Here is a 25,465-nt window from a genome sequence, read left to right on the forward strand (position 1 = left end):
CAGTAAAAACATCGTTTTGGTTTTAAATTCAATATACAGCCAATATCAGTGTCCCCAAATTAATTCCAGTTGACGTATGTATATCAGTTCGTATTTGTATCAGTGGCGTGCACACCATAGATGCAAATAAGCACTGCTTACTCTACCCATGCAACAACTAAACCTTAATTGTTTAATTCTTACTCACATACTTTTAATCGTACATCATGGAATGCGATTGTTATCAGACATTTAATGTCATATGATTCACGGTTTGGTAAAATCGTTAAAAGTGCTATGTATCAATTAACATTTTCGATCGACCGCTGCTAGCGTGTAGCGCCGCTTCCTAGCCAGAGCGGCCGTATGCATAACTACTTGATGCATATATTCCACACAAATAATCCCAAGGACGATCTACAAATCTCGTGTTGTATGCAGGAGAGATATATATATATATAGAGATATGTGTATATATATATATATATATATATATATATATATACACACATGCATATAAATGCGCCTCCTTCTTAAAACCATAACGTACTATTACGAGTTTTCATTTCTTATTATTATGAAAGGAAATTAACGGATACATTTTTTTGAGTTTCAAAGAAATGAGGACTTATAACGTTGTGTTATGAAATGACGTTCAAAAACATTATCGTTACAAAATACAGAGTTTTAAATATTTCATGTCGTTTAAAAGTTCCAGCCAGAAAAAAGATAAAATAACTCTGAAATACTTAAAACAATGTTTCAAGAAGTCTACGCTGTAGATTGTTTTTTTTTTTTGCTTGAGAGCTTGTGACTGGAATTTTCTAAATGTTAATTTTGTTTTTTGGTAAAAATGAAACCGAAGTAAGTTTAATTTTGATCCATCAAGTTTGACCTAAGGTCAAACTTTCTTAATAGATTAAGAGGTTCTTGGTATTAGAGGTCTTTGAGGTTGACAAATAGTTCAGTCGATTCAAATGACCTCACCCAAAAACCTAATAGCACTTTCACTAGCAAAATAACTTAAATCATCATAAAGTGTGGGTTAAGATCATGATGAGCGAAGAGAAATATTATCGATAGATATAAAAGTAATATTTTTGTAAGTAAACCCATGGCAAGAAAAAATCTGAGGGTTGAATTACTTATAAACAAAATATTGTTAACAACGCATCAAATTTTTAAAACGAAATAATTTTAATAGGACTAGATCTAAGACTTAATAGGATGTATTACTTCATACTGAATGATGAAATTTACTTAATTCTAATAATATTTAAATCTAGCTCACTATCGCTAACATTGCTATGCACGATAACTGATAAGGGAAATGACTGAGGCTGTCTGAGGGGATTTGGTTTCGGGATTTTTACTTTTAAACAAAAGACTTATACTCAAATATAACTTGCTTATTTTTTTATGTCACACATTTGAGTACATTTGCTCAATGGATTAATTAAAGAAATCGCATCATAGAGTTCCGTAGCGAGGCATAATAAATAAACGAAAAGTTATAAATTAAACAACAGTTTTAATGTTCTACGAGCACTGACGTTCAGTACTGTGATCATTTATATCGTCTAGTTACTTGAGCCAGTGCATCTTCTTTATTGATTCCGTACATTAGTTATATTAATTATACTATACCATAGTGTGAAGTAGACAAAATATAACCGTTAAAAAACAATTTATAACTCAAGATTAAACAAAAAAGATATAATGAGATCTAAGATTTTCGCGAGTTTTATTCATTTAAATGAAACTAGTATTATTCGGATATACTAGTTTCATTTAAACAAAAAAGATTTAGTTTAAATTATATGAACTTTCACTTAATAAATAAAATAATACATTCATGGTCTCGGTTAAATTAAACGTCGCTAATTACGTTAAGAATAATATCTTCTACTATAAAACAATTAGGAAATCTGTTTTAATGGAAAAAGTATACACACTTTCTGTAATCGTATTATAATTAGTCTTCCGACATAAATAAGGCAATATTTATGTATTTTATTTCAAGTTTAACACAAATACAATTTTAATATGTTTAGGTCGTATAAAAAATATCATAACGTAATTTATTATCAGATTCTATATAGATTTATTTATAAAACTTTTGACCTTAGATCTCGGATTTCTTTATGCGATTCTTAAAATTATTTCAATTTGTTGTATAAAAAAATATTTTTATAATAAAAACGAATAAAATCCAACAAGATTCTATACAACGCATCAATAATGAGCGAAACAAAATTGGTAACGTCTGACAGCGACGCCATTATAAATAGGAAAACTTAAGACGTTGTGTCAGTGCGATCACACATCCGCTAGCAACTCGACAAATAAATCGAAATGTTTTTGTAAAAAAACGTGAATTTTTTAGACATTTTTTTTTTGTATAAGTTATTTGTTGAAAAAAAAAACATTGTACTCTTTGTTACTGTGACAAAATGGTGAATAAGGTTTACAAGATAACTTCCGAAAAAACCGTTAAGCAGGGAAGCAAACACAATCAAGTCCTGATGTCTATTTTCGGTAAATACTTAGTGTTTAAATATAAGTGTATAAGCATTTCAACTAACTTAGCATTTTTATGCTAAGAATATATTATACAATTATTATTTTTTTTAATTAAAAGTGAAAAACCATTCGAGACGATTAATCCACTTAAATGATTTATATTCATTACAAAATGAGAATCTGGACACAACTATTTATTCGTATATTAATTTATTTATAGAAAGTGACATTATGATAATATAATATTCTAAAATTTGTGTTAAAGTCGAAAACACTGATGATTATATAAAATAACTTTGACGCCATTGAGATCTCCTTTCTTTTATTATCTATAAATTTTTAAAATATAAATGTTTCTTTCGTATAAGCAAAATGAATACACATTTAAAAAAAGGGTATTAAAATCATCATTCAATTTATCGATAATGATGTCTAAGACTGAATTACTTTTTTTTGTTTAAAAAACTACATATAACATACTCCCCAAGTTTCGGTTACTTTGCAGCAACCGTTATCACGGGCAGACGAGACGTGGACGTCTGGCAGTTGGTCTTGTTATTTAAAAAAAAAATCGCGTTAGTACATACGAAAATATTAGTTTCATTTCAATTGATCTGATTTTCCTCCTATCAATGCACTCGATAAAACCCAAATCATTGTTATTTATAGACAATAAATAAAACAAAAAGTAATGGATGCGGCATAGATTTTTTTAATAAAAAAATATCTCGGGACATAAACAAAAAACTACTATAATCATTTGTGTTTACATAAAAATCGTTTGGAAATATTTTAAATATATGTTAAACTTTACAAATTTATTCATTGACATATCCAAAATGCTATTTATAATTCATATTTCAAATGCGATCTTTTGGCAAGCTGTCCATTTTTAAGAATCGCTGAATATAGACCGAATAAAATTAATTATTTATATATTATAAGACAATAATAACAACAGTTACACGCGTATGAATTCGATGTTTAAAAAAAAATTGAAAAAAAAAACTCTTTAAACTCTAAGATTCTCTTCTACATTAAAAAACATCTCTCTATTTGGTTTTGACAGATTAATTGCTACAGCATAGAAAATATACCGGTTATTTTAAATAACCCGATTTATAAGTAAAAAAATATGCATCAACAAACAATCCTAAACCCACCTTTAGGAAATTAATTTTTAAACCTAACCTGCCTTCAGGAAATTGTAAACACATGAATAACATTTTATCTTTGAAATCTTATTTCATACTTCGCTTACTTAACGATCAGTTTAAATTTCATCAATATGATCAATTAATGTTAATTTGCGCAAGAGATAGAATATGTTTTTCTTAGCTCTTAAATCTTTCGTAATCTTTTAAATACCCAACCGACACATCAAATAACCCACTATTTTTTTTTAAATTATTAATGTACAATTTTTTTCGTCAGTGTGTTTGCCAATACTTACTTATGGCACAGCTATGGGCTGGATATCACCGAATAAGAAACTCCTCATGGGGAAAGATTCTCCATCGAATCCACCATTGACGGAAGACGACATATCATGGATGGCTTCCATTATGTTTATATTCGCCCCCATAGCTGTCTTCATGTACGGAACAGCGGCTGATAGGTTTGGAAGAAAAAGAGCACTCCTCTGCGCTTCAATTCCAATATCGGTAATAAAAAATGTTTTTATATAAAAAAAAATACTATAAATCTAATTGTTCATAGTTATTTGTCTGACTTTTAACAATCATAGATTAACAAATCGGCTAAGAAGTAGCTATTTAACGGCTGCTCTGATTACAGATCGGCTGGGCCATCAAGTTAATATCCGCACGTCCTGTAGCCCTGATAGCCGCACGCGCTCTAATCGGCTTCGGTTCAGGCGGCGGTTTTGTGGTTTGTCCGCTATATGTTAAAGAAATAAGTGAAGACAGCATCAGAGGCATGACAGGAACCTTCGTTATATTCTCACAGGTAATTTTATAGCAGAACAGTCTAAAGAACATACATATAGGCCTATAGTTATTAAGAAATAAAGTTCCAAGGAAGTGTCAAACTGACAGGTTACGTTTATAAAACGTAATATTTTTTTTTTATACAACATACTTCAAATCCTACGAAGCAAAAAATTTCCAGTGGAAGACGAATAAAAAGATATTCTTGAGACTTTTTTGTCGTTTTTTATCTGTTCCAGTACTGTGTTGATGCGAATACTAAAGTAATAAATATTTAATAAAAAATTTAAATCAACTAACAAAACGTATGCGGGACTTTTTTTATTGTTTTTAAATACTCAACTTAAATATTCTTAAAGTGCATTTTAATTCCGATGATCCATATAAAAACGTTACGCTTATTTATACAGTTTGTTGAAACGCGTTACAAAAATATTCTATTCCAATATATTTTTTTATCTAAAAAATTATTACCACAAAATTTTTCTTTGTTATACGACGGGATTCCCTTGTTTTATGGCACCTGGGTCTAACAGAGTTCGCAAAAGATTTTCCTCGTACGTGCCATAACCGTGCCAGCCGACAATGCAGCTAAACTAAAACCAAACAAATACGTTAAATAGAATATATTAGTCGATAAAATGGATACGTGTCTTTAAATAACTTGTCACTAATCACACTAAGCGTTCATTAACGAAGATTATCATATATACCAGAAAAGGACGTCTTTATATTTATAAAAATGATTGGTGATTGATTTTCACTAAGTGTAAGAATTGTTTAGAATATTTTCAGCCATACCATAACACATCTTAATACGTAAAAATTTATATTAAAATATTTTTTTCTTGTTTATAAATAAGAATTCGACAAGATAAATGAAGCTAATATTTTCGGACATTTTATCACATTCCCCTGACTTCATATATAAATGAATGTAAATAAAACATGTATATTATTTTTCTTTAGACGGTTGGGAATTTACTGATATTTGTTCTTGGTGATCTGCTGCCGTTTCACACGGTCCTTTGGATACTCCTTGCTGTGCCGTTAGTACACTTCTGCGTGCTCCTCAAGTTACCGGAGACGCCGTCCTATCTCATCAAGTGTGGCAAAAATGAGGTCAATAAAATAATTTACTTATAATAACTTTTACAATATGAATTACATGATATGACATTATAATAATCTGATAATATAGGTTATTAGCATGACCTCCTTCATAACAAACTCGTATTAAGATTATACACATATGAATGTCATAATAAAATCAAGATAAATTCGTTTCAAGATATATTTAGTTAAATTTTGTATGTATTATTTAATTCAAATATTATTTATCACCGTGAAACAATCTGATAGCATAAAATATGAATTAAAATCTTTATTAAGTATAATTACGATGTTTGATAGTTACCAATAACAGACAATGACATTTGCCAGTTATTGGTTCAAAAAATACATAATAATTGACAGTGTCTATATTATATATAGAATATTGATACGTGATCATATTTATTTACTACAGGAGACAGCCAAAGTATTAGGCTGGCTGCGATCACTTCCGCCCACAGATAAAACAATCACAGAAGAGATTGATAGACTTAATATAGAGCAGACAAAATGTGAACCGAAGTTTTCTCCTAGATTATTATGTGAGTAAGAACACTTAAATCACCTTTGTCTTTACTTTTTACAGATAAAAGCTTTCTTGGATCGACTCAAAATAAATTTCGCTTCCCCTTAAAGAAATGGTCTCTTCCTAAAATATTACATACCTACGTAATAGTTACATAATAATACATAACCATGAAAGTGAGAAATATAATCAGCTTCATTTAAAAAGTTCTTGACTGTGATATAAAAATCTACTCAAGTATTGACGAAATAAATAAGAAAAAACAAGTCAATGAAATTGTACCACGAAAGTTTTTTGATGAAAATGAATCAAATATTCTACTTTTAACATTGCTCCGGTTACATCATAAAACTTTGAACTGTTTCAAATACAGTTCAGTGTAACAACTTCAGTTTGATAAAATATTAAGGACCTGAAAAGCCTATTACGATCATATACGAATAGTTTGAGAAAGAACTCTGACAGCAGACATTTATTTTCTGTATAAATTCTAAGGCTCTAAATGTCAAAACTTTTCTGTTATTTATCGGGAACGGTTTGTCCTTCAGAATGATTTATGCAAGTTATATCAAACGGCGTCGTGTTACGTCTCGCGGTAATTAAAAATGTAGCGTCCATCCTAGAATAAGATACCTCTTTTTCTATTGCGATTCTTTCAAACTTTAAGAGCAATATTCCTTTTTACGTAGAGATTATCCAACAACACTATGTCTAATAGAATGTACCACGAACAGCAACCAAGTATCAACCGAATCACACTACAGCTAACCAACCCTCACACATTCAAATACACTCATACTGTCCATTAGCTTTATATATTTTTTAGTACGAGTAAACTAATAAAAAGGTATGAAGAGCATTTTTTAATAATCACCGTTAAAAAGCTAAAAATCTGATATCACTAAACTATGTATAAAAAGTATTAATTTTTGTTCCTTTTAAAAAGAATGAAATAACGTATTACATAGGACTGGATATAATTAATTAAATTCTTTTTGTAAGCTATAAATACATCCTATACTCGTGTTCAATGCCACATTTCAAACTATTTGTCAAGTCTAAAAATCGTTTGTGAATTGTAACCCACATAATTTCATGAGAAAGGCAATATAATTTCATTATATTCTCCTTAAAATTAACAACAACAATACAAAAGTTGTTTGTTTTTCCATCACAAAGTTTTTGAAAACATTCGTTTAAATGTTAAATTCATATAAATTAATTTTCTGTTTTTTCTTTTTATATTAAAAGTTGTCATGGAATAAAAGTTAAACGAGTAAGAAAAATGACGTCTTTGAAAATGTCTTGAGCTATTAATCCTAAGACAATATAGATGCGAAAGTTTTGCGAGGACGGATGAATAGATATTTGTATACTGGTTGTTCTTTAACACAAAAATCGTTTAACTTTTTGATTCTGATCAAACTTTATGATGATATAATGAGATCTAAGACTTTCCCGAGAATTCATTTAAATGAAACTAATATTTCTCGGATTACTACGCGTTTTTTTTATTATTTTAAAAACTACATACTCCCGGTGTTTCGATTACTTCGCGGCGACGAGATGTGAATGTCTGTCACTTGGTCTTGTTATTTATCATCTACTGACAACGATTTCTTAATTTTCGGGATTATGTTGTTTAAAAAAAATACGCTAAGTAATCCGAATAATATTAGTTTCATTTTTATGGTAATATACCTTGGACAGAAGAAATACGAATACTCTATTGCCTTTTAATTCGTTCAGTTCAGGCGGAATCATTCATAGCCATTTTATGTACTATGTAGTCACATAACAGACTAAGATCACAGCCTGCCGGTTAATCTAATGTTTATACTTTTAACATTCTCTATAATTTTTTCCCTCAACCTAATTTTATAGTCCATCCCAGTTATAGCGAAGTCAAAAGCTTGTCTGAAATACATAGAGATAAAAAAATATAACTTATTGTATTGAAGTTCTTGAATCAATCAATAATCAGACCAATTGAAATTGTTAAAGTTATTTTTATAATTAATTTAGTTATTTATAATAATATAAAGTGGCATCACAGTAAAATATTATATTGATAATTGTCTATATATCAATAAAACTGAGAGTTATGTTCTTATAAAGGCAGATATAAATATCGTGACGTCATCCTTATAAATTTAAATCATTAATATCAATTACAAAGTCACACGAACGAGATTTTCTTATAGCATCAATGATAAACATATAACCAGTCTCAATTTGTCATATCTTATATGCATATTGTTTTATAATATATTAGTATAATGGCAATATTATCAATTCCTAAGACTGTGACCACATTTAGAAACGTAGATATTTGTTGCCCTTAAACGTAAAATATACTGAATGGATTTTAATGTAGCGTCTAAACCAAAACATATGGGCTGACTTTTTCCCTTCGTTCTACGTAGTTAAGAGAATGTTCCGTGACATAGACGACATTAAACACACATACTGCATACATTTCTCTCTAAACATAAGAACATAAACGAAATTGCGGAGAAAAACTAGCAATGTAATAAATCAATCTTCAAAAGTTACGTAATCTGTATTGTAATCGATAGATGTCTGTGGTTTTTCCACATAGTGATAAAGGTTGAGGTACTTCGGACACATTTCCGACTCTATAAATAAGGTGTTTCTTTGCACCGTTAAACGTAATCAAATTACTTATTACTTTAAAAAAAAATTGTAAACAATTTAAAGGTTTTTATGCAAAGAAAACATAGATAATATAAAAAAAGTGACAGATAAAACCAATTTATAGTTTAAATATATTCCGGTCTTTTTTATTTATAGATTCTGATATAAGTATAAAAAAATATTTTGCTATTTGAGGTAAAGTAAAGAAATTATATCCCGCCACTTCGGTCGAAAGTTTAATTACTATCGAGATTTTTCAATCCAAACGTTTTTGAAATAAAAAGAAGTATGTGTTTTCATTTAAATATTATCAAAATTAAATCAATATAATACAGATTTTGTAGAAAATACTTTATTATAATAATTTTTACTGGTAAATCAAAATATAATTTAAAGCAAGAGAATAGGGGCAATTAATAGCTATAATATTGGCATAACATCAAATGACAATTAAAAAAAAATTAAACAAAGTTAGAAGAAGCTTATGTATAATCTGTATTATAAAAAAATACGGAAAGGAAAACTAAATCTGTATAGAAATAAAGAAATCGATAGTAGATTTGCCCACATCATAACCCTCGGTGAACGAGCGTTAAATTCATATCTATATTTTACGACAATTCAATAACACTTAAATAAAGCGATGACTCAATAATTTTCATGGATTTTTTTTTTGTATTTTTGTTTGAAAAAAAATGCCATATTTATTTAGCATAAAAGTATGGTTTTTAGAAGTAGGTTTGTCTTAACTTTGTGATTACAACGCTTTATAAATATTGATTATTTCGTCGTTATCTAGACAATTTTAAATCAAACCGAAACACAGGACAGTTCACGACTTGCGAATATAAATAAGAGAATGTTTTCAAAACAGATTTATTATTTCAATTGCGACTGTCCTTGATATTTGAGCCCGGCCATCTTTTTCAATTTGTTTGCCATTTAATTGGGTTGTTCCTATTTGTTTGGTGTCAAATGCCTTTGAAGGATCAATTGGCGGGTACACGGTGGTCGAGTGTCTCATTGGAGAAAAAACTCTTGAATTACGTACGTTCAGGATCAAAGATCGTTTAAGGCTTGACGTTACATAATTTTTTTGACTTGTCATTAATTTATGTGCCTTTATCAACAATATAATTGATTCAAAATTAGAACATACAAATTAATTTAAATGGTATTACGATTTTTATATCAAAAACCATTAATTTATTTTAAGTCTTCACTTGTTAATTATCGATAAATCACCAAAAACCTACATTACCAGTAACTAAGTGTGCCTCCAAGATTTTTAGTCAAAATATAATTATTTATATGAAAATAATAATAAATATGATTGTTAAGAATAAAAAGGGATATTATATCAAATAATACTACAATATATATCTTAACAGTTTCAGATAAGACCGCCTTGAAAGCCTTCTGGGTAGCGCTCATAGTAAACCTCACCAGAGAATTTTGTGGATGCATTGCCGTTTTAGTTTACGCGAGCCACATCTTCACTGAAGCTGGGAAAGACCAGAATTCAAGCATCTCATTGTCACCCAACAAACAGTCGATTGTGCTCGCTGCTGTTCAAATATTTGGGTCGTTTTTGGCCTGCCAACTCGTTGATAGGGCTGGAAGAAAGGTACATTTTGATAATTATAAAATATAACCAATATCAATACCTAAGATAACACAAGTATAATTTTTAAAGAATTAAATTTCTTCAAACCATACATTATTAATTAAAGCACTTTATCTGTAAGTTTTATACGTTAAAAACATTATACGAATTATGACATTCGTTCTTAGCTGGTAGTTTTACATTTATTATGGCCTGCATTATGCAAAGACGTGCACAGTATATTCTGCCAGTCTCGTGTAGAATGGAGGAGACACGATCCGGGATTAACTTACGAATGTAATAAAATTTAACAGCTTCGACTGAAGACACAATTAAGAACTTTGTTAGTAGATCTAAAAAAACATAAATTCAAAATTATTGCCAGTATTGGAAATTCATACAGTATAAAAAGTGTAAAACTAGACATCCCTTCTTATAAAAATCTTTTCATGAATCGAGTATTTTAAAATCTTCCAGCCGCTTCTAGCGCTAACAAGCGCTCTCGCTGGCTTCAGTCTCTGTGTGCTAGGCGCATGGTTCTACCTTCAGAGTGTGGGTACAGCGCTGGCCGGCTGGTTACCAATCGCCGCTTTGTGTACTTGTATTTTTGCGGACGCTTTGGGATTACAGCCCTTGCCATTCGTTATAATGACCGAGATGTTCGGTTTTCAGGTTAGTAAAATTTATTAAAAAAAAATCTAAGATAATATTAAACTAATAATAGAATGAAAAATCTTATATTTATTTTAGTTATATATTTGTGATAATATAGTAATATTTCACATTTACCAAAATTGCACATTTATCTTCATTTTAACTAAAAATTATAATTAAAATAAAGCAATGATTACAAATTGCCCCATAATATAGAAAATGCACCTCTCGCTTGGCTCGTTAAAAAGCTCTTGGTGTTATGAGTGAACTGACCGAACCGTTTTATTGGACTTGGGTTCCATTTTCCGACCCTGAAAAACTGAAATATGTGGTCCGATTTAATTTTTTTTTATAAAGGCTACCCTAGATTAAATTGGCTATTGGGCAAAAAAACTCAACTCGATCGGATATTCGGTTGCCGAGACCATCTCCGCAAAGAATAACCCGAGTCGTTCCTCTCGCTTCGATTCACTCAAATGTTTCTTATTTGTAGATATATATTTAGTTTAATAAATCTGTTAAAATGAATTAAAATAATTACTTCCTTCATAATTGCAGTTGCGGGGCACAGTGGCAACACTAATCATGGCGATATCCTTGGGCACTGATTTCGCGCTTTTAAAACTCTTCGCGCCATTAAATTCGTGGATCGGATACCACTACACCTTTTGGGGTTTTAGCTTTATATGTCTATCGAACGTGTTCTATCTCATATTCTGCGTGCCGGAAACTAAAATGAGATCCCTAGAAGATATTTATGCTGATTTAGAAGGCAGGAGTAAAACTAACGACAAAAAAGTCGTAAACGATACCATAGTTGAATCTCAACATGTATAGTTTCCAACGAACATATTTAAATGATGCCATTAACAAATAATGTAGTGATATATAAACCAGTCCACATTTTTTTGTAATAAGAACTTAAGTATTATTGAATCAAAATCAAAATGTCATTTCAGATAGTAAACTTAAAATTTATTCATTTGATAAAATAAATAAATAAATATATATATATATATTTACTATTAATAAGGCTTGTAAATAAATTAGTCTTAGTGTCATAATGTTTTACAACAAAATTTAATGCTTTTGTGTGATTCTGTTATATGAATATTTTTTTAATGTTCTACATAATTTTATATAATTTGAATATCTGTTTCTTCATTGCATAATCTTGTATGTATGTCGAGTCGCGTTAACTTAAAACTTTCCATTCGATTTCTCCTTTTATTTCTTCGATATTCTTCGTTCAATGTCAACTTCATTATCTAGTCACCGCTGTAAGAGATTAGTACAAGGTACATATCTAATAATTATTTTAGTAAAATGTATGAATGCCATAAACAAATATATGGTTGAAAATGTTTTGTACAAATATATAAAAATAAGTATCGTATTAGTGTAAATGTAAATAAGGTATTAAATAAAACTATATAAGATTCAAAGGATTTACTTAAAATAAATAACCGGCCTAGTTTACAAAAGCATTTTTTTTTCGATTTTTAATAAGTTTTTTTTTTTCTTTATAAAATATTTAAAAACTCAGTGACAACTTTATTTTCAGCTGAAAACTGTGACTCTTTAATGACGTGATTCTTATATAAGACTAGTCGAGGACAGATTTACATATAAAGATATTGTTTTAGAATATTCTTACCAAACTCATTCGTTAACAAAAAAAAAAAACAATATTAGGGATGGGAAAATTTAGGAAACCTAACATCTGTGTTCCCAGTCTCAAAAAATACAACACATCATACCCTTATTCTTAGCATACTCATATATTTTTTATTTTGGCAACACCATTATTTAAATTTTAACACAAAAAAGCTAAACGTAAACGTCCTTTCAAAACATAATTAACATAACGTATCCTTAATGGATCTAAAGAAAAACTATCGTAGATTCTTAATTAAAAATAACCCACTTAATATGTAAATAATTTTATTACGATAAGTCTTACAAAAAAATTTTTAAGTATACAAGTCTTAAAATATGACTCGACAGTTATATACGAACAGGAAAACCAGTGGATTTATGTTTAGCGTGACATTAGAGAGAAAATAAATATATAGAAAAAAAAAAAAGTATTGAGTAATGTATTTATAGCATAACTTCGATAGTCCGATACTTAATCACCTACCTAACCCCGGACAGGGCACAGCCGTGGCTTAGAATAGCTTAGCGACGTCCAAACAGCACATCAATAATGTTCTTACAAAAATATAATATTATTATTGCGCACGATGATGCATGAACGTCGCCAGAGAGATTTTTTTATTAGTAGCGACGTTTAAGACGTATATGAGAAATGTATAGCTTAAATTTAATAAATAGTTGATCGAGACCTAGTTTTTAAATGATATATATATATGTATATTTTTTGTAACAATAATAATTATGACGGACATCGCTACTGACAAAAAATAATATCATTTGTTATTAGCAATGTTAAATCACTCCGATAAAATGTCCGTACAGCCGCAGTCAAGCGTCTGAAGTGTCTATATTCCCGCTGTCCGTCCGTTCGACGCTCTCCTGAGTCTCTGTTTTCTCCTGTTTCTCCTCGTTTTTCTCTGTTTTCGAATCCGTTGATATCGAACTGGATGTTAAACTGTTCGGTTGTGACGTTTCTTTGCTCTGCGGCTCTTGAGAATTTCTTTCCTGTTTTTCCTTGCCCTCTGAAAATAATTTAAAAAATCATACATTTCTCGTTTATTTTCCTCATCATATTCTAAATTACTCTATGTAACAATTATGTCTAATAGTAATCTACTAAGTTCATAGAATATATCAAAGTTAAATTATACTAGGTCCTAATTAGTATAAAAATCCGTATTTAGTACAACTCTCAAGAATAACAGATAATTTATATTTCCTACAACACTCATTTTTCAACTACATACTTCTACTATCTGGATACTGAGGTTTTATTAATTTAAAAAAAATAACCACACAAATAAATGAATAAAATTAATTTAAAGCTGTCAAACAACATTAATTTCTAAATTGATGATTAAGAAAAAAGAAAAAATTACAAATCAAAATGAAAATAATACCAACATAACGAAAAAAACTTAAAATGCAACCTCCTTCAGTTAAAACTCGTATAAGATTCCTCAAAGTATATTCTCAGAGGTTTCTATTCATCAAAACGTGAATTGAACCACGCTCTCAGCGCCGCCCAGCGGATATCTTGTGAGTAATGACATTATACATTGATTACAATATAATATTCTTAACTAGGCTCAGGAGTTATCAGAATGGACCAGTTTTTAAACGCCGGCTGTCTTGTGTATAAAGATTTTATACATTTAAGAAATGTTGTATTTTACTTATATTTTCGTGTCTGTCTTTGAATTACCAGTCATATTTATAGTTTGAAGGATTCAAGAAAATATTCCTTTATAAATAGCAGAGGAAGTTCTATTATGAACGGACTATATAAGTTAATTATTAAGTACTGAGCGTGTGTTCATTTAATATTTTTTTTAATATATTTTATTATTCTAGTTACAAATTAGATTCATAAAAAAAAAATGTGTAGCACTTTCTATTATTGATGGCTGTCATAGATAAAACCTACGAGTTCGATTTTGATGGAATCCTTTTGAGAATCATAAAAACTGTCAGTGACAACAAATATCAAACATTTTCAGTGTTATGATGGATTTACGGCAATATTAAATGACAAACTCACCCTGAGCCGGCCATGGCTTCCTCACGAACATGTTTTCCACGATCCTATCGATATTGTCCTTTTCTGTTGAATTCGCCGGCCTGGGAAATCAATTATTACATTATATAAAACAATGATAGCGGCTACATGAGTATGTGTGTGTTGTATACTAACATCAACACGTTAACATACATAAGGCAGCCATTTTGAGAAAAAATCTTGAAGTATAAGATATAAAGGCTGTTTCTAAAGCAAATATGACTTTTGGGGACCGATGAGACTGAAGATCACATATACACTTTCAAGACCAGAAGCAAAGCAAAGCAAGCAATTGTCTTATTTTTTAGAAAGGCCAAACCGATATTATGACTAATATCTGTATACAGCAGTATATATAATGTCGCGATAGCTTTTAGGTCGGCGTAACGAACGAATCTAATATTGTACAATATCGACGTTTAGCGGCAGCGCCATCCCGCGACGAGTGGGCGAACTATTAGTTAAACGTTTCCTAGAACATTCCTATTGTAAAAATTTGTTAACAAGTAGAAATATTGGTACAGTACGGTAGTGTTTCGGAATGTTCTAGTAATTGGACTGTCGTGTATTGTAAGGCCGCTGGGTCGAGTTTATATCGCTGATCAAATCCGAGCTCGTAACGACATACCTGTCGTTGGCGGGTCGATCTGGTCGTACTATGGGTATGGCCGCTGTCGGTCGACGAACGGCTCTAGGCGCTTGTTCCTGCTCAGCACAACTGTAGTACGTCACTCCACCCGTCTGGAAACACCCATCAAAGGTCAGATAACCGATAATTTGGAGTGTTTTGTATATCGATATAAGTTATACTAGCTAGAAAATTTTATACTATATATGATAAGGAACTTATCAAAATATATATATATATATATGGCAGTGTGCGAAAGAGACGCCGACTCACTTTTCGGTTGTCGGTCGTCGGGTGACATCGCTTAAAGATTTTTAGTGTCAATATTGTGGTATCGGTTAGTTTAAAAACTACTTTAAGGATATCGATCTCTAAGTAGTTTACTTTTGTTGTGCTGGTGTTTAAAGTTCATTATCTTGTTCCCTAATTCACTTTTATATTTTTTTATTTTAAATCAAAACCGATTGTCAAAATGTCAAATGTCATATAGTCATTTTCTATTGAAAAATTGGAACCAAATCCCTATATGTTGGGTTTTTAAAAGCTTAATATTTTTTTTATCGTAACTTAATCGCAACACGTCATTGTAGTTCTAGCGGTAAGTAGTTTTTAGTCTGTTTTAACATTTCATTCATTTATGACGTTAAAATATGTAAATACTAATTAATTCCAACATTAAATTAAATGTATTTTCCAGTGTTCGCTGTTAGTTCCACTAACAGAATGTTCATATTATTTATATTCTGAAACAAGCTGTTGCCTGCGACTTTGTCCGAATATTCGAAAGCTTCATCCTTGCGAGGTTTCAATTAATTTCTCGAGGACCCTTAACTTCATGACATTAGAACTATCTCAGGACAATGCGCTTTAAATTAGGAAAATAATTTTGAAAATGGCCCTTTAAAGAAGTAAAAGCATACAAAAAAGTCAAATCGGAGTCGGTTAAAGAGTAACCCAAATTACTCCTTATGACATACGTACCTGCGACTAAAACTCCAATCAAAATCGGTCAATATTCTAAAGATTAACCGAAGCAAAGGACTAATAAAATTTTAAGATCATTTAGCTGTAGCCTGTAGGTGTAGGTGTCATAAATTTTTATTTTATTATAGACATTGATGAAATACTTTTTATATAATTCACTTGTATGTCTTTTTATCACATTATATAACTGACTTACAAAGTTATGATGCGGGTACATCTGATGCTGGTAGGCGGGCGCGGGGTACATCGGCGCCCCAAACACACCGCCCGAAGAACCGCCCTGAACGAGCAATGAAGAGAGTAAAATCCGGAGAATTAATTTAATTAGAAATCGTATGTGAAATATACCTAATCAATTATTTAAACTATATTTTTTTCTGTTAGATGTGAAGTAAAACAGAAAAAAAAATTGTTTGTAAAGTGTGGATTCGCCAAAGATTAAATCATTAATTTAAGCCAGCGGTTCCCAAAACTTATTCTGTCGACTACCCACTTGGAGAATAAATTATTCTTAAGCGCCTCCATATTTTCACGTACTGAATAACAACTATAACTTATGCTGGGTAAATGAAATTACAAAACACTTCCCAGGGCCTGTACACGACGCCGACATTTTATTTCCTTTAAGCCTGTGGTGCCCCCTAGCGGACGTTATCATCCACTTTGGGAAAGACTGATTTAATTCTAAATGATTATGTTTTGGTAATGTTTGGTCGGATGCTACGCCAGGACAGAAGACAGTTATCAGTCTCTGATTTTTATTTACATAAAAAAATATTTCACGTAATTTTCTAACATTAGACTAGTAATTTCGTATATGTGTATGTGTTTTCTACGTTATACCTGCATGTATTGGGCTGGCATCATAGCGGGTGGAGCGTATCCTTGAGCTGGTTGCAGTTGACCTGGATTGTAATGTACTTATAATTTTTTTTTTCTAAAAAGATGTTATCAAAATCATTTGTACACCCAAAACATCAAAAATCAAAACAAGTTATAAAATTTAAAAAATTAAACTACATTAAAATGGCTGAAGAATTCAGCAGTGAAATGATTTTTATTTTCATTATGATTTAAACGTCTAATATTCTCACTGAATCCTCACACGGCACATCGACCAACAATTTTTTTTCCATACAAACATACTTTATAGGAAATCTACAATCCATATATGTTTAGTGATTAATATTACATTAAATGTACCATACATATACTATACTGTACATACTGTACTGTACTGTACATACTGTACTGTACATACTGTACTGTACATGTACTGTTAATAATATTCTCTCACCAATATTGTGTTGCTGCGGCATGTTGTGTATGGTGTGATGGACGTGGGGCTCGTGTATACCGCGACGCTGAAATATATATCAAAAATACGCTTAATGATATCATAGGTCGTTTGAAATTTTATATTCATACTGTTTTTAGGGTTCCGCAACGAATAATTAAAACTGAACATAACAAAACAAACAAGAAATATCAAATGACAGATAGTTGGAAATATCACAGATTATATAATTCAGTTGTTTAATGAGATCTAAGACTTTCGCGAGTATTCATTTAAATGAAGCTCATTTTCGGATCACTTCGCGTATTTTTCCGTGACTTTGCAGCGACCGTGATTACGGTAGTAATCCGAAAAATATTACTTTTATTAATTCCTGTTACTATAATAACAGATTAAAAAAATATATACTAATAAGACTGACAATAAATAATTGCTACCTGCTGCGTGTGTTGCTGTCCCGGCGGATGTTGAGTGGGAGGGTGTTGTCCGGAAGGGAGTTGAGTTGGAGGGAGCTGTGTTGGAGGATGTTGAGCCGGAGGGAGTTGGCCGGCAGGGTGTTGTGATGGTTGATGAGGCGGTGACGGCCCGTGCTGATTACCCTGGTTTCTGTGCACTTGCTGTGAAATAAATTATAAAGAGTCACAATTAAATGTGTTGTATAACTTTTGTATATATTTCAATATATATGTACATACAGGGTGTATTATTTGTTGTGGATGCATCTGTTGCCCCGCGGTCGCTGGGTGCTGTGACTGCTGTCCGGCTACAAAATCTAAAATATTATCAACTTATAAAAAAGCAATTATCTTGTTTTATATACCTACCTGGAGCACCTTATATGCTATTTGTTATAAAATTAATTTAATTCAGTCAACAAGATAGGCTTATCTTGTATGTATAGGTGAACGAATTAATCAATTTCAATAAACTGACCGGGATATCTCTGTTGCTGCGGCTGTTGCTGTTGCTGTTGCTGCGGCTGTTGTTGTTGCTGTTGCTGCTGTTGCTGCGGCGAGTACGACTCCGCGAGCGGTCGCTGCCGCAAGCTGCTATACCGCTTGATGCGAGGCTCTGAACCTGCATACCATAAATTTTTCAACTTTATATAACTTTTACATATAATACTTTAATATATATATATTTAGCATATAATTCTTTTTATAATTATTAAACAACTTTTACATGTGGCAGAAATTTGATTGAAATTTTAAAGCGGCTTCAAATAAGATAAACTTTTTGTTTAAAGTATTTATACTTACAGTACATATAGCGTTGTTCAATTAATTCTATATATTATAATATGGGGAATATCTCACCGGACGCCGGAGCTTGTGTCTGCGGAGGTTTCTGTTGTGCTTGAGGTTTTAGTGCATTGTTCTGTGATGGTGGCTTAGGAAAAAAATATTAATATTAATATTATCTTTTTATACTAATATTATCAATTTATGTTATGGCTACCTTATAGAATATTAAAACTTCAAATTTCAGTTAATAGTTAACTCGATAGCGAATTAAATTTAATAGTTATAATTATTATACATATATTAATTAATTATTTAATTTTTACCTGTGAGTGTTTAGTTTCGGTAGGCACGGGACGTTGCTGAGCGCTTACACGACGCTGTCTGCAATAATTAATAGTCTAGTACTCAATAATAACTCGATTATAACTAAGTTAGTTAGTTAAATTTTTAAACAGATAAAGTTCTCTATGTAAAGAATCAGTCATTTAGAAAAATAACCGAAAATTGCATATATTAAAAGACATTTGGCTATTATAAACAGATGTTGAAATGTATGTAAATGTGGGTAGGCCTAAGAAAGGTGATGCTAGCCTTTAAAAAATATACTTCCAGATAAATACTACAATTTGGTTATCAAATAAGTATTCTGGTTTTATATTATCAACTTTCTCTTTTTCTCTCCTCTCTCTCACTCTCTCCTCTCTCTCTCTCAGTGAAGTTTCCTAATAGATTTCGCCAATGCCATATAATAACTTTTATATTCACTAACACTCGTCTAATGTCAGAGGTCTAATTGCACTGTCACAAGTATGAGAATTGTCACTGCAACATTTTACGTTACAAAATATATTTTGTGCCAGCGAAAGCATTACGTTAAATAATAATCTATGGACTTGAGTCATTAATAAATAATAAATTCTAACAACACTGTAAGACTGAAATATAATGAAAAAACTTCGGATATCCATAAACGTTGATTTTCATACAAAAAAGGTTCATAACATAAAAAACTAGGAGCAAATTGAAACTTCACGTACACCATCTTGAAGTCTTCTTAAATGTATTTAAACAAAACCTTCACAGCTAATAATTAATAAGAAATTTAATTTAAATGTAACAGTGAAACATCTATCATACAAATTACTTACGTGCCGTTATTAACTGGGGTGGTGATAGTCAGGTTCTCCATTTTGACCACATTCTCCTGGACGGCCTGCTTGTGGTTAGTTTTGTTCGGTTTGACCGCTTTCTGTTTCGGCGTCTTTATCGAGGCGTTCCGTCTCAACTCCCTGCCGTTTTCAGACGACTCGTTCGACGCCGGCTGTGACTTGGAACGCGGTCTCGCCCTCGGCTTCCGTCTACACATCGTTAGCATTATATTATGTATGTTATTCGCTATATAAATGTCACACAACTTAGTAATATTATTGTTTAATCAGTTAATCTTCTTCTAAAAATTAATATCGTATATCATAAATTCTTAGTTTAAAAATAAATTTTAACAAACTACTCACTATTTTTTGCATATCAATACATATTTTCAATGGATGTAATTTTCAATCTTTGAACATTATTTTTCGAAAGGACTATATACTTAAGTAATTTTGCTAAGTTATTTATATTATTGTTTTTCAAAAGGATTATATTCCATACCATACAATGACGTAAAATTTTAAGTTACACTACACACCCGGGTTTGTTCGTGGCTCCAAGTTCAGGGAAATCAGCGGGGCTGGGGGGCTTCTTGTGAGCCAGTTGACGACGATACGCCTCTTCATCCTCCCACGTTCTCGTGTACTTGTTAGGGCCGCGGCTGGAAAATTAATTATAAACACATAGAATATATTAATATACAGATTATAAAGAATCGAGATAGAAACTAAAACAGAGAGAATTACAATTAAGTTTGAATATAAGATATTCAAGAGAGATTGTTAGAAATATCTCTATATATAATAAAGACAGTGTTAAAAAGCTTGCAAGGCCATACATCATTTATAATATAGATTTGCAAATTTTATTAAAACACCAGATAAATACATTTAATTATAAGTTATATAAGCTAAAGGCATTCGTAAATAAAAATTTATTACACTTAAAAAGCTACGTATTTCATACTGAAGCCAGACAAAGAATATATATTAAAATTTTAATAGTACTGGAGATAATTAATAATGGAACTTATATTAACTAAGCATTGTATAGTTGTGTATGAAGCCATGCGATACTCGGACATGTCATGCGATGGTTCACAAGTGCAATTAACTAACCGCCAATGTCGGTACCTCCTTGTAGCGTTAACAGTAAGTTAAAAATTTAAATAACCAATAATTAACAGGTTTAAATATTCATGTAGAATTTTATGCTAACATATAAGTAGTATTTGCTATCTTGGTTAATTTTAACTCTGTAAATATGAATCCCGACTGCACTCTTAACACTCTTAAGACAAACCTTTGAAATCATCTAAGCAAGCAACGATATACATTTTCAAAATTTTATAAAATATTTGAAATAATCTCATATTATTAAAAAAGAATTTAAACTATATTTATATTAACGTTATTAAGATTTTATTGACTATTGTAAGGACCATGGAGGCTTTTACTAACCACCAGCGCCATCTATCATCTATTTCACGTGATTACAAACAAACAATCAACTATTATGCTGATTTCCTACATGAGCGACACTAATAACGGGACACAGTATAGCCTATATCTTAGTATTTTATATGAGATACATTTTTGCAAACTTTCATTAAAATCAGTTGAGTAATTTTTGCTTTCAAGTGTAACAAACATCGAGACATCAATACGTACAGACTAGTGTTATGTTAGTAGTTCAATAATTATTATATCCCGTTATACCCATATCTCCTGTTCCTCCTGGCGTGAGGCGGAGCGTCTTCGTTCCTTATATCATAGCCGTATATAGCCACCAGCTCGTCGCGAGACTTCGGAATCTGGAAAATTTATCAATAAAAATTTAACTAAGTTAAATAATGTTGTTTTATTTCATATCTAAATAATTGTGACGTTTTTTCTTTACAGCAACCGTGATCATCATCATCGGGAGACGAGATGAGAGGTTTATCATAACAATCATCAAATTTAAATAAATGGCATTCAGTAAATAATATTTAAATATTATATTATGTTGATGGAAAAACGAGAAGAAATAACACCTTAGAGTGATTGAGTTAATCAGAAAGTATAGTTAAAATGGCGAGTATAATCATATTTAATTTGTTGCTCAAATTTATAGGTATACCTCCTATTAATTATAATATTTCGCCAAACGTTTTGACTCTCATATATTTAGATTTGAGACAATTTTACATCATCATCAGCCTATCGGGGCCCACTGCTGAGCAAAGGCCTCTTGTCACATGGAGAAGGTTAGGGCGATAATCACCACGCTTGCTTAAGGTGAATCGGCGATTTCAAAATTATAAATACAGATTTCCTCACGATGTTTTCCTTCACTGTCTGTCAGTGATGTCTAAATACTCTTAAAAAATACATATTATGACTCGGAAAAATCTCATTAAAATTATATATACCCTATATAGCAACACTTATTCTACAGATCTCATAGAAATGTGCTATAAAACTCTATATTTACACTAAAGAAAGTAAGATAAACATTATAAAAAATTCAAATTCTCCTTTTCATATGAATTGTATTTATGTATGTGTCTCAATAGACCAATGTGTACATATGTTGTCATTCTGTCCATGTGTGTATGTCTGTATGTTCCGTCACCTGTTCGTTTTCGTTGTATTTGTCGTGTGCCCACTTATTATCAGCGTCTGCCTTCCTCGGTGGTCTTCTACGCTCTGCTGGAGGTTCCACCCCTTCCTTCTTCTCGGAGACCGTCTCTGATGTGGTGTTCGTTGTTTCCTCGCCGCTGTAAACATGACATAGTTTTAATTAATATCAAGTTCTGTAATGACTAAAACTTATAAAATGATTTATTGTATAAACATCAGAACTTAGGTATGAAAAAATATCAGTTTGTTCTATAGGACTTTTTTTATATCCGTTTCACATAGATATTTTGATTTCCATTAATTAGATAAACAAAACACTGTTCAGTATAATGAGACCAATCAGATATATTTTCCATATTCCTAAGATTCCTATGTTAATATTTTTAAATGATTCATGAAATCTCACGCATAGAAATAATATCAAACAAATTATCATTACAATGGATATATACAACTTTCTACAAACAGGTGGATATTACAGAATTAACTTTACACATGAACGCACAGATTGGTCAATTGTGACCGATGCAAATTACAATATCACCTCTATTTATATAGCCATAAGACTCAATATAAATAATAAATCTAATCGAATTAAAAAAATTATCTGCATCAAATGAATATAATCACATATAAATCGATCATACGGCCACAACTCCCAATAACTTTAGTTAATAGTGAAAGTGACGGTAACATTACAAACTTTCAATAATCTCAATGGCTTTGAAAATTAAGATAACAAAATATGAGTGTCAAAAGCTATTAGAAAATTACTCATATATTATATGTGAAATTAATTTAAATAAATTTTGTAAAAAACTATTAAAATTATTTAATTAAACATAACGAATCCGATCATGTGTCATATAATCTATAGACAAACATTTATTACCGATATATTTCTAGCTTACTAGTTGTGTCGTTGAAGTCACTAATGGCAGAATTCAAATACTACATATTGATATTGAAAAATTTTTTTGTTATTTTCATTTAAAATATATATTGATACCTGGCCGCTGTACGATCGTCGTGTTCGTAGAAGGTGCCCCTCTTTGGAATGTACTGTGGATTGCTGCGATCCTCATCATCATCAACGCGGCGTTCCGTCTCCTGTATCAATTATAATCATATCGTTATGTATTAGTTATACTTATACATATTATTTCATACTTTGAGGAAAGATGTTTTGTGTTTTAGTTATATTTGCTTGGTATTATTTAACAGTAATATGATAATGAGATCTAAGACTTTCGCGAGTTTTATTCATTTAAATGAAAGTAATATATTTCAGATATACTACGCGGATTTTATTATTTTAAAACAACATAATCCCCACGTTTCGGTAACTTTTTAGCAACCGTGATCATGGGCAGATGAGATGTGAATGTCTGTCATCACTGTGATCTGTGATCACGGTTGCTGAAAAGTAACCGAAACGTCGGGATTATGTAGTTTTAAAATAATAAAATCCGCGTAGTACCTCCGAAATATATTAGTTTCATTTAAATAGTAATGATGTCAAGTGTAATGTAGGTAGATTGTTATAATACATTAGGTTCCCTCATTCAGTATTGCTTCTTAGCATAATACATATATTATTAAGTTAATATATTTTTATCTAACACTACACATACAAAATATGTAACTAACATCGGTATATAATAAGTAAAACAGTATAATTTAAAATTATAAAATAATCTGCATATTAATCTAATGGAATATTTTCTACTATTCAATTTAATTACAGATAATAAAAGCTTTCACCTAATACACAATCACTAATACATTAAAATTACTTCACTTAACTTTCCTTGTTAATTTTAAATCTAATAAGCAGAGAATAATTTGTTGTTATAGCAAATGTTGTCACTATTATGATTATTTATAAGATAATAAACAATGAAAAGTTCAAGCAACTTATTATGTTTAACCTACATACTAATAGGATTTCATTGAGATCTCTGATCTATTTAGTGCACTGTGATATAAATTTGAACATTACTAATATAAAATGTACCTGTTTCTCTGGATCCCCTTCGGAATGCTCAGTTTCCGATCCCTGGGAGTCATAGTCGGTATCATGCTGAGCGCCATCCTGGAAACCAACACCAACTTTTAACAACTGCATTTCACACACTGATAGTTTGATAATATTTGATGCTAAAACTAGAGATGACGCTTATGATTTGAATAGTGCGACGTCCACCGGTAGATTTAGAGTGGACAGTCGCTCTATGACCTCAATTTACTAAAAAGAAATGGGCATTCCAACACGCGAATGCGCCAGAGAAAGTGTGCGATTGTAATACTTCTAACCCCAAAATGAAAGTTCACTCAGTTAACAACGAACTGTGTTGCCGTTTGACTTACAATTCCAGAATTGTTTTGCTCGATATCTTGTGATGCGTCCGAATATTCGCCCGAATCGTCCTGTTCTCGTCGTCTAGCCACAGACGTCATCTCGCCTTCCCCACGGTTTACTTGTAGGACTTCCAGATTGATAACGTTAATTTACAATTTATATGAACGTATAGCCGCAATTAATGCGATATATTTCAGTAAATCCCCTCCTTGAACAACGGAAAATGAAAGATCAAGGAACGTCAAATAAACAAGAACTTTGGCGGCCATCAAATTTTTATGCATTCCATTTCACGTTTTATTTTGCAGATTATAATAAATTATTTAAGATCCCTAATGGAATCATTATATTTTAATATAAATTGAAGAAAATATAAGTTTTTAAGATCACTTCAATAAAGAACTGTTCTTAATAAACTCAAATAATTGAAAAAGTTAATACAATATAG

At 30.9% G+C, this 25,465-nt stretch overlaps 2 protein-coding genes across 3 annotated transcripts; one reads left to right on the forward strand and one right to left on the reverse strand.

The window, feature by feature from the left end:
- Nucleotides 1-2,287: 2,287 nt before the first annotated feature.
- On the forward strand, nt 2,288-13,190 carry LOC116775135 (facilitated trehalose transporter Tret1-like). Its single transcript, XM_032667957.2, has 8 exons — nt 2,288-2,517; nt 3,937-4,166; nt 4,300-4,470; nt 5,421-5,573; nt 5,980-6,106; nt 10,140-10,375; nt 10,832-11,026; nt 11,567-13,190. The coding sequence occupies exons 1-8, from the start codon at nt 2,433-2,435 to the stop codon at nt 11,843-11,845; spliced, it is 1,476 nt and encodes a 491-aa protein (XP_032523848.2). The 5' UTR covers nt 2,288-2,432; the 3' UTR covers nt 11,846-13,190.
- Nucleotides 12,443-25,295, reverse strand: LOC116778573 (uncharacterized). 2 transcript variants are annotated; one of them, XM_061524614.1, is made up of 18 exons: nt 25,026-25,295; nt 24,673-24,750; nt 23,665-23,765; nt 22,648-22,792; nt 21,750-21,844; nt 20,570-20,692; nt 20,028-20,237; nt 19,203-19,260; nt 18,952-19,024; nt 18,569-18,712; nt 18,331-18,398; nt 18,073-18,252; nt 17,636-17,702; nt 17,182-17,243; nt 16,535-16,618; nt 15,355-15,467; nt 14,709-14,788; nt 12,443-13,689 (listed from the first exon to the last, which is right to left on the reverse strand). In XM_061524614.1, exons 1-18 carry the CDS (start codon nt 25,113-25,115, stop codon nt 13,496-13,498), a joined length of 1,965 nt encoding a protein of 654 aa, XP_061380598.1. In that variant the 5' UTR covers nt 25,116-25,295; the 3' UTR covers nt 12,443-13,495. The 2 variants fall into 2 exon arrangements, with proteins under 2 accessions (XP_061380598.1, XP_061380597.1); XM_061524613.1 differs by having other exon boundaries at nt 18,331-18,407.
- Between the last annotated feature and the right edge of the window lie 170 nt (nt 25,296-25,465).

This window comes from Danaus plexippus, chromosome 25, assembly GCF_018135715.1.
Source record: "Danaus plexippus chromosome 25, MEX_DaPlex, whole genome shotgun sequence".
Taxonomy (NCBI): domain Eukaryota; kingdom Metazoa; phylum Arthropoda; class Insecta; order Lepidoptera; family Nymphalidae; genus Danaus; species Danaus plexippus.